The sequence below is a fragment of the Piliocolobus tephrosceles genome, chromosome 12, assembly GCF_002776525.5.
Source record: "Piliocolobus tephrosceles isolate RC106 chromosome 12, ASM277652v3, whole genome shotgun sequence".
Classification (NCBI taxonomy): domain Eukaryota; kingdom Metazoa; phylum Chordata; class Mammalia; order Primates; family Cercopithecidae; genus Piliocolobus; species Piliocolobus tephrosceles.
This window is the reverse complement of record NC_045445.1, coordinates 103,158,363-103,173,736: the sequence shown is the minus strand read 5'-3', so window position 1 is coordinate 103,173,736 and position 15,374 is coordinate 103,158,363. Positions and strand designations below refer to the sequence as shown.

The 15,374-nt window shown below is 37.8% G+C and overlaps 1 protein-coding gene across 8 annotated transcripts in view; it reads left to right on the top strand.

Moving 5' to 3' along the window:
- The window catches only part of KDM6A (lysine demethylase 6A), a 229,722-nt gene that overhangs the window by 127,928 nt on the left and 86,420 nt on the right, over window positions 1-15,374 (top strand). For all 8 annotated transcript variants that reach the window (XM_023202740.1, XM_023202739.1, XM_023202736.1 and 5 more), the window contains exons 5-6: window positions 3,192-3,250; window positions 12,781-12,901. In XM_023202740.1, the coding sequence (XP_023058508.1) occupies window positions 3,192-3,250; window positions 12,781-12,901 (180 nt within the window). The remainder of the gene's footprint in view (window positions 1-3,191; window positions 3,251-12,780; window positions 12,902-15,374) is intronic.

Below are 15,374 nucleotides of genomic sequence, written 5' to 3'. Positions count from 1 at the left end.
TAGCAGCCTGGCCGTCAATCAGCACAACAGTTTTGGAGGCAAGGGAAACAGGCCCTTGAAAAGAAGGTAATGTGGAGTGTGCAGCCTCTGTATTGATTAAGAAGGGAACGGACTTACCCTCCACTGTAAGAGTTACCCAAAGCGTCTGTGATGGTCCAGGAGGCTTCCGAGGAGATCGGGCAGTGTCAGTCTTCAGCCGCTAAGCGAAGATCTGGGAGGGAGTCAGTCAGACAGCCTTGGGCCAGAGCTCCAGGGGCTCTGGGAGGGCTGTCGGGCGAGTTGGACTGTCCGATTTCCAGTGGGGTCCTGCACAGATGGGACATAGCTTAGGAGGAATCCCGGGCTGTGGGCATTCCTTGGCCCAGTGGCCAGATTTCCGGCACTTGTAGCAAGCTCCTGGGGGAGGAGGTTCTGGAGGAACCCCTGGCAGCTGCTGTTGAGGTGTTTGGAGTTGTGTGCTGGAGATGTGATGGGTTTGTCTCACAGTGGAGGCAAGGAATTGCAACTCAGAAATAAGTTGCTACTTGGCTGCCTCTACTCTATTATTGTACACCTTGAAGGTGAGGTTCATTAAGTCCTGTTGTGGGGTCTGAGGGCCGGAATTTAATTTTTGGAGCTTTATTTAATGTCAGGAGCAAGGAGCAGATTAGGTAATAAAATAAAATGCATATTAAGAATAAGACAGCCTTCTGACCTTTCAGGGTCTAGGGCTGAAAAGCGTCTCAGGGTTGCTGCCATGAACTGGGCTGGGTTTTTCTTATTTGATGAAAAAGAGCCTAAACGCTAACTGATTTGGGAGAAGTCGGATAAAGAAAAAGGAACATTAACCTTGACTATGTCTTTAGCTCTAGCCACTTTTTTAAGAGGAAATTGCTGGGCAGGTGGGGGAAGGCTAGTCGCGGAATGAAACTGTAAGCCAGACCGGGTGTGAGGAGGGGAGTGATAAAAGGATTACAGGGTAGGGGAGCGGAATCTGAGGAAAAATTGGGACCTAGCTTGGCCTGGCGAAGAGAAGAGAGGTCAGATGGGTCTGTAGAAAGGAAGATTAGAAAGACTCAGTGACGCTTGGGGTTGGGACTGAGGGGACATACGGGAGGGAAAGAAGGAAGATTTGGGATGAGTTGCATTGGGAACAGACTAGGGAGGGACCAATGTGTAAAAGAATGCCTGGACGTCAGGCACCTCAGACCATTTGCCTATTTTACGACAAGAATTATTTAGATCTTGTAGGATGGAAAAATCGAAAGTGCCATTTTCTGGCTATTTGGAACTACTGTCAAGTTTGTATTGGGGTTAAGTGGCATTATAGAAGAAAATAAGGCATTTAGGTTTTAGGTCAGGTGTGAGTTGAAGAGGTTTTAAGTTCTTGAGAACACAGGGTAAGGGAGAAGAAGGAGGAATGGAGGGTGGAAGGTTGCCCGTAGTGAAGGAGGCAAGCCCAGTAGAGACACAGAGAGAAGGAATTCGGGGGTTTTTGCCCTCCAGAAAAACGGGAAAGGGGTCGGGGCACGGAAATAAGGGATTGGGGCGCAAAAATAAGAGGTCGGGGTGCAAAAATAAGACGTCAGGGTTCTTGCTCCTCCCCTAGAAAAGCAGAGAAGGGGTAGAAACAAGGAGAGAAGGAGTCGGGGTGCTTGCCCCTTCCCCAGAAAAGCAGAGAAGGGGTAGAGAGAGGGAGAGAAGGGGTCAGGGTGCTTGCCCCTCCCCCCAGAAAAGCAGAGAAGGGGTAGAGAGAGGGAGAGAAGGGGGTTGGGGTGCTTGCCCCTCCCCCAGAAAAGTGGGGCTTGCCGCTAAGGGTGAAGGACCAAGGCAGGCGTCCCTGCAGCGTGGTCAGACACCTCTGAAACGTGGGTGAGTAATCAGAGAGGTGTCCCTGCAATGATTAAACACCAAGGGAAGGCTGCCTTCCCCAGTCCGTGACCGGTGCTGGCGTTTTGGGTCCACGGACAAAACGTGTCTCCTTTGTCTACCAGAAAATGAAAGGAATTGAAATTAAGAGAAGGGAGAGATTGAAGGGTGGCGCCAAGATTGAAAGGAGAAAGAGGTTGAGGGATAGTGAGAGAGGTTGGAGAAGACAGTAGAAAAGGGGCCACTTACCCGATTTAAAATTGGTGAGATGTTCCTTGGGCTGGTTGGTCTGAGGACTAGAGGTCATAGGTGGATCTTTCTCACGGAGCAAAGAGCAGGAGGACAGGGGATTGATCTCCCAAGGGAGGTCCCCTGATCTGAGTCAAGAATTTAGAAGATGAAATTTGTTCACACAGATCAGTATGAAAGCTTTACCTTCTTTTTTAATAGGGAAGGTTTACTAAAATAGATTTGCTTGGTTATTGATAAAACATATACTAGGTACTCAAACATTTGCTGTTTTTGAAAATGAGTAGGAGCTGGGCATGGTGTCACATTTCCTTTAGTCCCAGCTACTTGGGAGGCTGAGGTGGGAGGATTGCTTGAGCTCAGAAGGTTGAGGCTACAGTGAGCTGTGATCGCGTTGGTGTGACAGAGCGAGACCTTGTCTCTTTAAAAAAAAGAAAAGAGAGAGAGAGAGAGAAAGAGAAAAAAACAGGGAGTTATATAAATATAAATTATATAAATAGCCGGTTCCTATTTGGAGTTCGGAGGTCAAAGTTAGTCAGGATAAGTGTTGACGCATGTCTGTTTCATACTGCAAAAGGAGTCAATGATATTTAAAGTACAAGATGTTAATGCCTAGGTGATGATTGGCATGATACTATTTTTCTTAAATACTAAAATTTGTTTTAGGTTTATATTGTGCATTTACTTTGAATTATAGCTACCTTCCTGGCAGTACTAAATATAAAATTAAATCCAGTTCAAGAAGCAGAAAGAACCAGAGAAAGAATGTAGATACAAGCAAGAGAGAATAGGATAACATAAGCTGAGCATTTTCATATTCCTGAAGAATAGATTTTTAATTTTAGATTTGACCATAGAATTTCTGCTAGTAAATATTCTTATTTCAGGGCTGGAATACCTCCCTAAGTTGATTGGAATTTGTACCATCTGATCACTGTTATTTTGATATTTTAAAAATATATTGTAAATATATTATAATGCATGATAGAGTTTTAGGACTTAAAACCATCTTGGATACCATATTTTACAGTAATAACATCATATATGTTAGATACAAGTATTTTTCCTAAAAATCTTTTTCCCTTCCTTTACAGAATGCTGCCTTTTTATATGGTCTTGGTTTGGTCTACTTCCATTATAATGCATTTCAGTGGTAAGTTGACATAAAGCCAGTAATTCAGTTGTTTTCAGTAAATGGCTTGTTTTGTTTGTGCTTGATTTTTGTGTGTGTGTGTGTAATAAATACAAAATTTGCTGTCATTAAACCTACACTTTTCAGTAATCTCTTGAAATGATTAGATTGTTCCTTGAAGGGTATTGACTCACCTTAGATTTTTAGAGTTGTATGTTTTCCTGAAAGAATCTAGTATAAGATTCTGTTGAAGAAGGCTTAGATTAGAAAGCTTTTTGGAATTTCTCAGTCATTCATTATGGACTGGTGTTCCCCAAGTTATTTGAACTGGCAAATCACTATGATCTCAAGAAGTCAAGATATGTGGGTAAATGGTCTATGATGGCTAGTTTTCAGATTTCTAGACAAGATTGACCGCTTCTCCCTGCCACATACCAGATAGCACTTTCTAATATCCAGTAACTAGCCACCAACTCATAAATTCTTAGTTCTCTAGAATAGTTCCACTTCAGAGTTGGAGATTAAATGTAATAGTAACAATATGTAAAATTTTCTAAACTGTAAAGTGTAGTACCCTGTTATATTATGGCCTTTGCCCCATTGTTGTTTTTCTGTTTACCAGACAATAGTATGCGGTAATGGGGGGAAAAGAAAATATATAGTTTTAGCTGAAAGATTGGTATTGTGGTCACAGCATTGCCACTTAGTTTGATCTAGAGTTAAATAACTTCTCTAGGTCTGTTTCCTCATTAGTTTATTTATTTTTTATTTTTTATTTTATTTATTTTTTGAGACAGGGTCTCACTCTGTTGCCCAGGCTGGAGTACAGTGGTGAGATTGCTGCTCACTGCAGTCTCAATCTACTGTATTCAAGCAATCCTTCCACCTTAGCCTCCCAAGTAGCTGGGACCACAGCACATGCCACCATGCCCAGCGAATTTGTTTTTATTTGTAGAGATGGGGCCTCCGCCTATGTTGCCCAGTCTGATCCTGAACTCCTGGCCTGAGGGCATGCTCCCACCCCGGCCTCCCAAAGTGCTGAGATTTACAGGCATGAGCCACCATGCCCGGCCTCCTCATTTGTTTAAAAAACAAAACTACATAGTAGTCACATGGCTTTCCTATAGAGTTTTGATGATCAAATGAGATACAGCACATTTTATGAAATGTAAACCCAATGTAGTTTTTTATTTTTTTTTCGGTGGGGAGAGGGTCAGAGTCTTGCTCTGTCACTGGAGTGTAGTGGCACGATCTTGGCTCACTGTAACCTCTACCTCCCGGGTTCAAGCGATTCTCCTGCCTCAGCCTCCCAAGTGGCTGGGATTACAGGTGCCCGCCACCATGCCTGGCTAATGTTTTTATATTTTTAGTAGAGACGGAGTTTTACCATGTTGGCCAGGCTGGTGTCGAACTCCTGACCTCAAGTGATCTGCCCGCCTCAGCCTCCCAAAATGCTAGGATTTACAGGTGTGAACCACCACACCTGGCGGCATTTTTTATTGTTAGCGTATCTGACCTTTTCAGAGTCCCTTCTGTGCTCCAGAATTTTAAGCTCCCGGGTGAATTCTGTGGGAGTCCAAAGGAAGGTGATTGAGTGTTTGGCAAAATGTTACAACTCTGTCATATATCTGTTGGGTACCCTGAGTACTTACTACAGAACGTTTACATATGCATTGACAATGATTTTATATGGTTTCCCTAAAGAGGAGACTTTATACATGGATGGTTTTTCCTAGTATCTTTTTTCTTCCCTCTTAGCTTTTGGTCTTGTTGACTTTTGATCATGTGTGGAAGCACTGCTTTGTTAGAGAATACCTGTGTGTATATAGTGTATTATAATGATTTAGATCACTGGTTTTCTTTGTAAATCTCACAAAGGTATAATTGATTTTTATGAAGAAACTTTGTAATTTTATTCTCTCTTAAACTATCCTAAATAAAGCCTCCTAACTTCATGTTCAGTGTATTGTATTTAAAACCAAAAATAAAGACTTTTAAAATCTTTCCGTTTCTTTAATAGCCTACTTATAGAATTCAGAATTCTAAACTTTCAGAATTAGAAGTGGTCTTAGAGATAATTTAGTTTTTCCCCTTTAATTTTGTAGATGGAGAAAGCAGTGGTGTGTGTGTGAGTGTGTGTGTCAGTCAGTCAGTATTACGTAACTGTTGAGTGGCAGAAGCAAGTTTATGCCCATATTCTCCAATCAAATATTTTATTGTACTCTGTCCCCAGATTTTAAGATTGATAGGTGGTTATTATTTAATCAGTATTTGTCATTGTTCACTTGAGCACATTGATATAATCTTTATGGCCAACTAGAAATAATTTAGGTGAAGCCTGAGGGGAGGAACTCTTCAGTTCTACCTCATACCAGCCAGTTGTTGCATACCTGTGGCAATTTGTAAGCCTTTCTATGTACTGGAGTTAAGAACATAAAATTAGTAGTGAGGTGAACCTGTCAATAGTTCAAATGTTGATTGCTTTAATAAGCATATGGCCATGTTAAGTTAGCAAGCTTGTAGTTGTGATTCCTTATCTACATATGATTTCTATATTTTTCAGTTGACCTAGGAAATGAAACCGAATGATACAAGGACAATGCAATGTCTGTATTAATAAGTGCCCCCTGCTCTGTTGATCCTGTCCTGGTTACCATCATTTTCTCATGTCTTGAGTTTCAATTCTTATAGCTGCTTCCTAAAATGATACATCTCACACCCTATCTTATGAATTCACTCTGGCTGTGTTTTTCTCTTGCTAATCAAATGTTCTTTCACAAATTGTGCCTCACATTTTTGCTTTAACTTGCTGTTTCTTTAACAGCTATAAAATTAGAAAGTATGGAGTAGGTGCTTGGTGATAGTTTTAGAGTACAGCCTTAATTGGAGCTTATTTAGGTTAAAACTATATTTATGTTTTATTTGTAGATACTTGCTGATTACTGGGATCAGGAATTTTTTGTCACATATCAGGTTCTTTGGGATTTATTGAGAAATGTTTCTAGGGATGAGTATGGGTTTTCGTTTTGTATTGTCAGTATGAAGAATCTGCCTATGATGTTTCAGAGTGTTGTATCTCTGGTACATTTATAATTTAAGTAAAATGTGATATTTGCTAATTGTGTCTGTTGGCATTTGATGAGGTTAAGCATTTTATGATAGTGTGTGTGACCAACGTGTGTCTCAGTTGGTGACTTAAAGTATTATTGAGAGCAATTTTATTTACTATAGTGTTATTGTTAACCTATTGTCATGTTATGCTACCTATTTTTTCTTTCAGAGTTGATTTTATTGGTTAGCCTCTAGATAGTACAATTATTTGGTCAGTTTTTCCAGTATCAGTTGCAGCCTCTTCTTAGACAGAGGAGCCCATGCAACTATTCCATCCTCACTGGATTTACGGTAACAGCTACTTTTACTCAGTAATCTGGGACCAAACTTAAAAGATGTCGAGAAGGATAAAGGAAGACATAGAAGCAGAGTGTAAAATATATGCAGCAGAGTGCTAGAAACCAGTCTCTAAAAAGCCATTCCTTTACATGTGCGTGCATGCAAGCCCCTGCGTTCACTTGTTCTTATTCATTAAGGTGGCTAATTGCTCGGGGATACCTTGAACTGAGCTTCTTGCCTTTGGAAGGAAACGTATATCCTAGGGTGAGAGTAAGTGAAATACAAAGCAAGGAAAAGTTAGACTAAAAAAAGATAGTTGGGGGAAAAAATAAAGTCAGTACAATAGAAACCATTCTTCCTAATACAGCTTATAGCCATCTCTCTCAATATATCTTCCTTAATCTTTATTAACTATCTCTGTCCTGTACCCTTTTTCCTTCTTCCTATTGATCAATATCAGAATGGTCTTATGGCAGCAAATGTAAGAGATACTGTGCTAGAGGCATAGGATTTTGGAAATTAAGCCCCCAAATATAATTGATAGGCTTAATAAGGAAATGTGATAATTATTACTTTGACATCAAAAAGGATTAGGAGAATGAGGTAGAAATGAATTCAGAAAGACAGAAATCTTAACAAATTACTAAAGTTTTCTTTTTTCCTTTCTCTTCTCTTCTTTTCTCTTTTCTTTCCTTTTTTTTCTGAGAGTCTCAGTCTGTTACCCAGGCTGGAGTGTAGTGGCACAATCACGGCCCACTGAAGTCTCAACCTCCCGGGGCTCTAGTGATCCTTCTACCTCAGCCTCCTGAGTAGCTTGGACTACAGGCTTGAGCCACTATGCCTGGCTAATTTTTTTGTATTTTTTGTAGAGATGAGGTCTCATTGTGTTGCCCAGACTGGTCTCGAACCCCTGGGCTCAAGCAATCCTCCTGCCTTGGCCTCCCAGAGTGCTGGGATTATAGGTGTGAGCCACGGAGCCTGGTGTAAAGTTTCTGTAGGATTCATTTTCATAGCACTGTACTAGTCACAAGTGTTCTTAGGGATGTAGGAATTTTTGCTCTCCTGTATAGCTACTGCTTTGGGTTCAGGAAAGAAAAAGAATAGTGGTTTTACTGATGTTCTTACAGCTTTTTGATGGAATGAAAGAATAGTGCAACATAGACCTAATGCATGGTGATACCATTGATTCTGAGGCTTGTCTAGCATGGAGCCTGGCAAACATCTAATTGTATTTTTGAGCTATCATGATACAAACATGCTGTTATATTTCCATTGAAATTAAGCAGTTGATGTTAACATGTTTTGAGTTTATTATATATACTTCCATTTTGGAAAATAAGTAGCAGATTTAAGACAGTTCTGATAAAGTTACACTTAAACAGTGATACATAGATTGCCAGATAAATTTTGGAAGGGCTTTGATTAATTAGGCTTCTGGGAAATTGTGGATAAAAACATAAATCTTGCAATAGGGTAGGGGAAAGAAAATAATCCCACTCCTGAAGTGATGAAGAGTGGCTAGAGAGGGGAAAAGAACCAGGACAGGTGATATATTAGCAACTGTGTCAGTGTGAATAATCCAGGGTATGATATTTCTAATTTAGCCTCACATTTAAGGTAATTTCTGATTGAACCTCAAATAATCCTTCTAGCCTACTGGTCCCCTAAATATTAATATATTCTTTGTGCCAGTCACACTGTATTAACATTTCCCTGAAAACATCTGAAGCTTTTTTTTTTTTTTTACCTGTGTGACTTTTGCCTTCTTCCATCTCAACCTTTTAAAATCTTACCTGTCTCTTGCTTCATCAAATGTTTCTAATTATTTAGAGACAACTTCTAAATTTCCTAATATATATGTATATCTGTGTTGTGTATGTATGTGTTATAACTAAATTAGAGCTAAAATATTCTTTCGTTAGTATGAAAATTTGTGGTTTTAGTTGATTTATCCCTTCATACATCTCTGTGAGAAATCTCCGGTTCAGCTTTTTAGCCTCAGAGAACTTAAAGTTTTAATTAATTAATTAATTAATTAGAGACGGAGTCTCACTCTATCACCAGGCTGGAGTTCAGTGGTGCAGTCACAGCTCACTGCAACCTCTGCCTCCTGGGTTCAAGCTATTCTTCCGCCTCAACCTCCCGAGTAGCTGGGACTACAGGCACGTACCACCACACCCAGCTAATTTTTGTATTTTTAGTAGAGATGGGGTTTTACCATGTTGGCCAGGATGGTCTTGATTTCTTGACCTTGCGATCCACCCACCTCTGCTTCCCAAAGTGCTGGGATTACGGGTGTGAGCCACTACGCCCAGCCAACTTAAAGTTTTATTATGTGTCTTTCCAAATGTACTGGAACTGTGCTAAGAATATTAATACTATTATTTTTACTGTAGTTTTAGAGGAGGCTTTAAAAAATGACTTTGTAGAAATCTTATTAAAAATGACCATTGTGAAATATATTCAGCACATGTGTATGTTTTTTGTAAGTGGTGTTATTGAGGTTTTAGCTTTATATCATTTTCTTTTTAAAATGGTTGACAGTGGCAAACATTAAATGAAAAAGACCTTGAAACTGAAAATCTATAGAAATTATTTTGATGATATAAAACTGTATTTTTCAGATTTTAAGAAAAATACCAATGATACCATGCAGAGCAATGTGCATTTCTTTTGTTTCATTAGAGAATATACTTTAAGGATTTGAAAACTGTAAACCTTTCCAGGGATTGTATCATAAAAGTATTTATGGTTTCTGGTAGCTATTTCTTATGTTCTAAAATTCTCTGTCAGAATTTTGAGGTTAGCATAAATTGAATGTGTTGATGATTTAGTCTAGTTTGTGCCATAGAGATCATGTTCTGGCCACCTGCATTTTGGTGAAATATGAATGTGGTAAGCTGATGACCAAAATTAGAATGTAATCTGAGTGTTACTTATTTTCTCTACTCCCCCCACTCCCTCAACTCTAACTCTAAACTCTTAACTCCAAATCCACCTTCCCTTCTACCTCCTTCTCCTCCCCCCAAGTGTTTTTATTTCTTATTTATTTACTTACTTGGTTTTCTTGGGATGGAGAAACCTGAAGATGCACAGAGGAGAGGAGCATGGGTAAAAGTGTAGAAAAAGAAATGAATTTACATGTTCGAATAATGTGTTTTGTATTAGATGAGAAGAACTGATCAGTAAAGAAGTCCCATCAATTAACTGTAAACATGATGGTACCAGTAAACATCTATTACATTTGAACCCTTTGCTGTATTATTTGAGGATATTAAACATAGAAGAGAAATACAGGCCTCAAGGAATACACTTGGAAAAACTGGAGACAGCACACTGATAGGTAGTGAATGAAGTGATTTTATTGTAAAGTGGACCTAACTGCTGCTTTACCCTAAGCAAAAATCGTTGTTGACTGGTTTGGGTAGTGTGTCTTGACGATAACAGTGGGTTTAGAGGGGAGCAGAAGAATCAAAATATTATAGATCAGGAGAATTAGTAAGGAAAAGCAGTGAAGTCAAGAGAACCAGTATTTAAGAATTGCTGAGATAAGCCAGTTCTTATCTAAGGAGGAGCAATAATAGGGCATAAGAGGAAATGGAGTTGAATAGGTGCTGCTCACACATCTTGAGTGCAACATGGAGATTTTATTTATAGTATCATAATTGTTAGGCAATCGCAGGAGCCACATGTTTGAGGGAATATGTACAAGCCAGAGCAGAGCAAAGGAAGTCCTTAAGGAGACTAGTTCAGTAATGTAGTAATGAGATACAGAAGCAGAAGATTGGGTCTATAAGGTTTTCGATTAGAGATAAACTTTGAAAGGTCAACAAGGAGAACTTTGATTTTATATTTATAGGTTGCACCTTGTCCTGGGCACTTAATAGTCTCTAAAGAGTAAACGTAGACCCAGACGACTGTTAATTGGAACATGTGTTTTTGCTTATAGATTAATAGTGTGTGTTTTTTTTAACCCCAGTTTGTTAGCAGACATAGAGAACATGTTAAACTCATGTTTCTTTGCACCTGTGTGACATTGTGAACTAAGTGGAAAAGATGTCTGTGCTAAAGGCACCGATGGAGTAAGACACATCCACAAATACTATGTTTAGGGAAAAAGCTAGAAATAGAAACTGAGAGTAGGAAATATTGCACCTGAGGGGCTGTTTTTGTACTGTGTTCCTTCTCCTTCTCTTGCTCACATACCCTTTGTTATACCTTTTTCCTTTCCTGAATTCTTTATTATTTCTTTCTTTCTTTTCCACTTGCATTCTTTTTCTTTCATATCTTTGACTCAGGCCTGCCTGGGTATTTTATTGGCATGTGTAGACATTGTTTAGTTCTGACCCATTCCATTAGAGAGTTTTCTGGTCATATCATAAGGTAAGGTTAAGAAGCATTATCCATAATTTTATTATTATAAAATATAACATACCTATGGAGAAATGCATAAATCATCAGTGTATATCTTAACATGTTGTTATAAAATAAACATTCATGTAATCACCACCTGGGTCAAGAAATAAAATACTGCTGTCACCCCAGAAGCTTCTAAAAGCCTTTGTATACCCTTTCCCAGTCACACCATATGTTTTAATTGGCACCATTTATTGCTGCAGTTGTTCTCGTCCTAACCCTTTTGATGCCTTTTCCAAACATGTGACTTGCCCCAACCCCTAAGTGTACATTGATTGAGATAAGTAGGAAGCTGCCTTTAAATGAGAATGGTGATTTACCAGTTTTTGCCTGTCAGTCCTTTAACTCTCCTCTCCTGCCTCAAAGCCTATATACATCAGATAATAAAACACACACATACCCCACCTACTTAAAAAAAATCCACTTAACAGATGGATACCCAGCTCCCCTTCAGAAGAAAGTTAAGTACTGTCATAATCAGGGTAAAGGTGTCTGATGCCAGACCCGTGTTCCACCCCTCACTGCCATCTGCAATAAACACAACCTTTTAGGACTCTTAATTTTATAGTAAACATGTACATAAACATTCACATATTTTTTGGGAAGTAAATAATGTATGAATCCATCAAAGTAAAGTTACTAAAGACATGAAGTATTATTTTGCTCTATTTTGTGGCTATGATGTTTTGATCTATTTTATACAAAAGATTGTTTTTGTTTTGCAAGCATCTAAGATTCTAAATAGCCACTTTAAGGTCTGTAGGGCTAGAGATTATTGATTAAAAGTTTTGCAAAGAATATATTAGCTTGTGCTTGGAAGAAGCTTTAAATCATGTAGAAGAACCTAAAATGATACTGAATATACTGTTATATCTGATATAACATTCAAAATTCAAAGTAGACATTTTTCTTTGTCATTACTTTAATATTTATTTTTGAGTCGGTAATACATTCACATGGTCAAATTAAACAATATAAAAATGTATTCCGTGAAAAGTGTTTCTTTCCCCAATCCCTGAACTTGTTCTATTAGTAATCAAAACCTTCTATAAAAGATACACTGTGAATTTGGGGCAAAGATGAAACTGATAGATAAAGAAAAGTGGAATGGAATAGAGAAGTAGACCTACACAAATATGGATATTTGATTTAGGACAAAGTAGCAACATAGAGTTTTGGAGTAAGGATGGTCATTTCTACAAATGGTGCAGATACTATTGGATATCAGTTTGGAAAATATGAAGACTGTCTCTTAACCTCATATAGTATAAAAGATAAGGTACAGGTGGTTTGTATGCCTAAATATGAAAGACAAAAATGTAAAATTTTAGAAAGAAGACTTATTTTTACAGAGTAGACTAGAAACAAGATTAATCCATGTCCTTAAAAACTTTCCTGCCTGCCCCACCCTGTCTTCCCCTAGGAAATTTCAGAAACAGTGAAATCAGTTATTTATACTGATAATTTGATTAAACCATGAAATACTGTCTGTTTGAATAATTTGGAGTAAATTCAACTGATCTTCCTTCCCCTTTATATCAAATTAGATTATATACATTTAATTATAAAAAGGTCCATATGCCCCTTTTCAATTTTACTTTTTTAGTATTTATTAACATCATTTTTATAAAACTGACATGTCCTTTAAAACAATATTGCATAAAACAGAAGTTTCAATGTACTACCAAGCAAGAATTCATGCACGTGTTAAAAAGTTAAGATATCTTATGTCTATATTCTTTCAGGGCAATTAAAGCATTTCAGGAGGTGCTTTATGTTGATCCCAGCTTTTGTCGAGCCAAGGAAATTCATTTACGACTTGGGCTTATGTTCAAAGTGAACACAGACTATGAGTCTAGTTTAAAGGTAGGTTGTTGGGTTTTTTCAAGATACAATGTTTAATTTTGTGGGGTTTTTTTGTTTTTGTTGTTCTTAAATATCAGAGCATTGAGAAATGTTGGAATTTATATTGGCACTTTAAAAGAAAATTTGAAAATTAAGGTGACAGAACTGTTTATCAACTGTGAAGTAAAGTTTCAAGGTACAAAGTAGTTATGCTAAGACTTCCATGGTAACATTATACAATTATACTTTTAAAAAAATAGTTTTAACTGAGATCTGTAATCAGAAAAGGGTGAAGGTTTCAATCTGTTTGGATATGTAAATAACTCCTCTAGAAATGATTTGCCACTGTAGAGTTCAGAACCAGCTGAATGGTTCTGAATGGATGTTTATCTGTGACCCAATCATTGACTATCTGTTTCCATGGGTCTCAGTGCTTCTACCAGCAGAAGCACATCTTATATTTAAATTAGAAAAAAGAATGTTCTCTGTAAGGCGTTTGGACTGTTGGTTTGTGAGCATAAACATTGTTGGGAAAAGATGATATGTTGTTGATTAACTTCCTATCCATGGAAATTTGATATTTCTCCAGTTTTTCATTTTTCACTGAGTTTTTTGTGCTATCTGAACCATCAATTTAGGTGTTGCTGATCTTTTTCTGAAAATAGTGCTTTCCTGCCCAACAGAGGAATTACGTTTTGAAAGGAGTAGCAGTTCTAGGAAAAAGTTTAAGTTTTTGTGAATTTATGATTATTGTTTATAATGGTGGTTGTATTTTGAATCTCCATTGCAGACTATCTTGATTCTAATGGAGGGGTGGTTGGGGAGATAAAGAATGACATTCAAGTAGATTGTAATTTCAGCTCACTAATCAGGAACTACTGAAGGTTAAATATAAAAAAAACTGTACTCAAGAGTGTCTAATTGTTCTAGATTTTTAAAGTAGAAAACTACGCAAGTACTGTTTTTACCTTACGTGAGTTAAAAGACAATGCTGGTGATGTGAAAGAGAGAGGGAGATACAACCAAAAACACTAAAAACAGTAGATTGCGAAGAATTTAGATCACACAATGGTTGAAGGTAAGTGCAGTCTAGGAATAGGTTCCAGGGTAAGTGCAAGTAGTATGGAGAAAGAGGGATGCCTGGAAGTTACCACTTTTCCTCAAGCTTAGAGTAGTAGCATTTTTGACACCATACTGTCGGACATCAGTGGATATGAACTGGAAAATAAGTTTATAAAGCTGTCCCACATTTTTTTGCAGTTTCTATTAGCTATCAAAGACTCTTAAAATGTCTTATAGTACAGAATAAACACTTAAGTATTTCACAATATTGTTACAACATGCTTATTATGTTGCAGAAGTGTTTTTGGTAGCAGTTTGGTAAATGTTGCTTAGGAAATACATTTGAAGGGAAAAGCAATCAGATGTGTCCCAAATTATGGAGTGTGACTATCCATGTATCAGTACAGTGATACCTTAAGTAATTCTAAAGATGCAAAATTCCATTTAAATGAAGGTGGCGATATTTAAAATCTCCTTTAATCAAAGGAAACAGTGTTTCATGGCTGATTGAAAGTGTTCTACTTATGCTTGGTGGGAACATTCCTGCATACCACTTTTATTTGTCCAGGTAGAAAGTCTAAAAAGTCAAGTCATGGTGTTTTTAGCAAAATTGCCTTAAGTGAGGGCAGCCTTCTTTTGGGGGGACTTTTACCTTAACGAGTCCATGGTATTTCTCATCCCTAGAGTGTGAAGGTTTCGTTTGATTTTTATCTCATCCTGACGTTGACTTTTTCAGCCCTCTCTCTAGTATTCCTTATCTATTTTAAGAAGAATTTGGGCATGAACATTTTTAGTCAAAGAGGAAGAGGTATTTTAGTTTATTACTAAAGTGCTTAGCATTCAGAATAAGTGAAGGTAGGAATAGAAGGAATGATATCCCCCTTTAGGTGGTTTTTCATTTTTCTAATACTTCACCTTCATCTGGATAAATGTGGAACCTCTGATGATTTTTTCACAACATTAAGCTGTTTTCTAGCACAATGTGCTGCTATAGATGCTTTTTAGGCTGTAACCTCAGGAACTCCAACTCAAATTTGTTAAAATAATTAAAAATATGCTCGTATGTGAAGTCTAGCCTTCAGGATTGGTTGATTCAACTGATAACAAGGTTTCATCAGGGATTCATTTTCTTCTCAGTTTTGTATTGGCTTTTTCTAAAGGCTGGTTGCTCTCTTTCATATAAGATGGTTGCCAGGTGCAATCAAAGTGAAATGCATCCGTTTTCATATCTCATATAAAAAGATGTTATAGAGCAGTGGCTTAGGTGCTTAGTGTAATGCTGGCATGTAAGTGCATAGTAAACAATGATGATCATTTCATGTAGGAGAAAGATCCTGGTTGCCTATTGATCTCTTCAAAAATACTTCACCTTGCATCTTATTGCCCAGAAATAGGCCACATGGCCATTCCTAATTGATTTCTTATCAAAGGA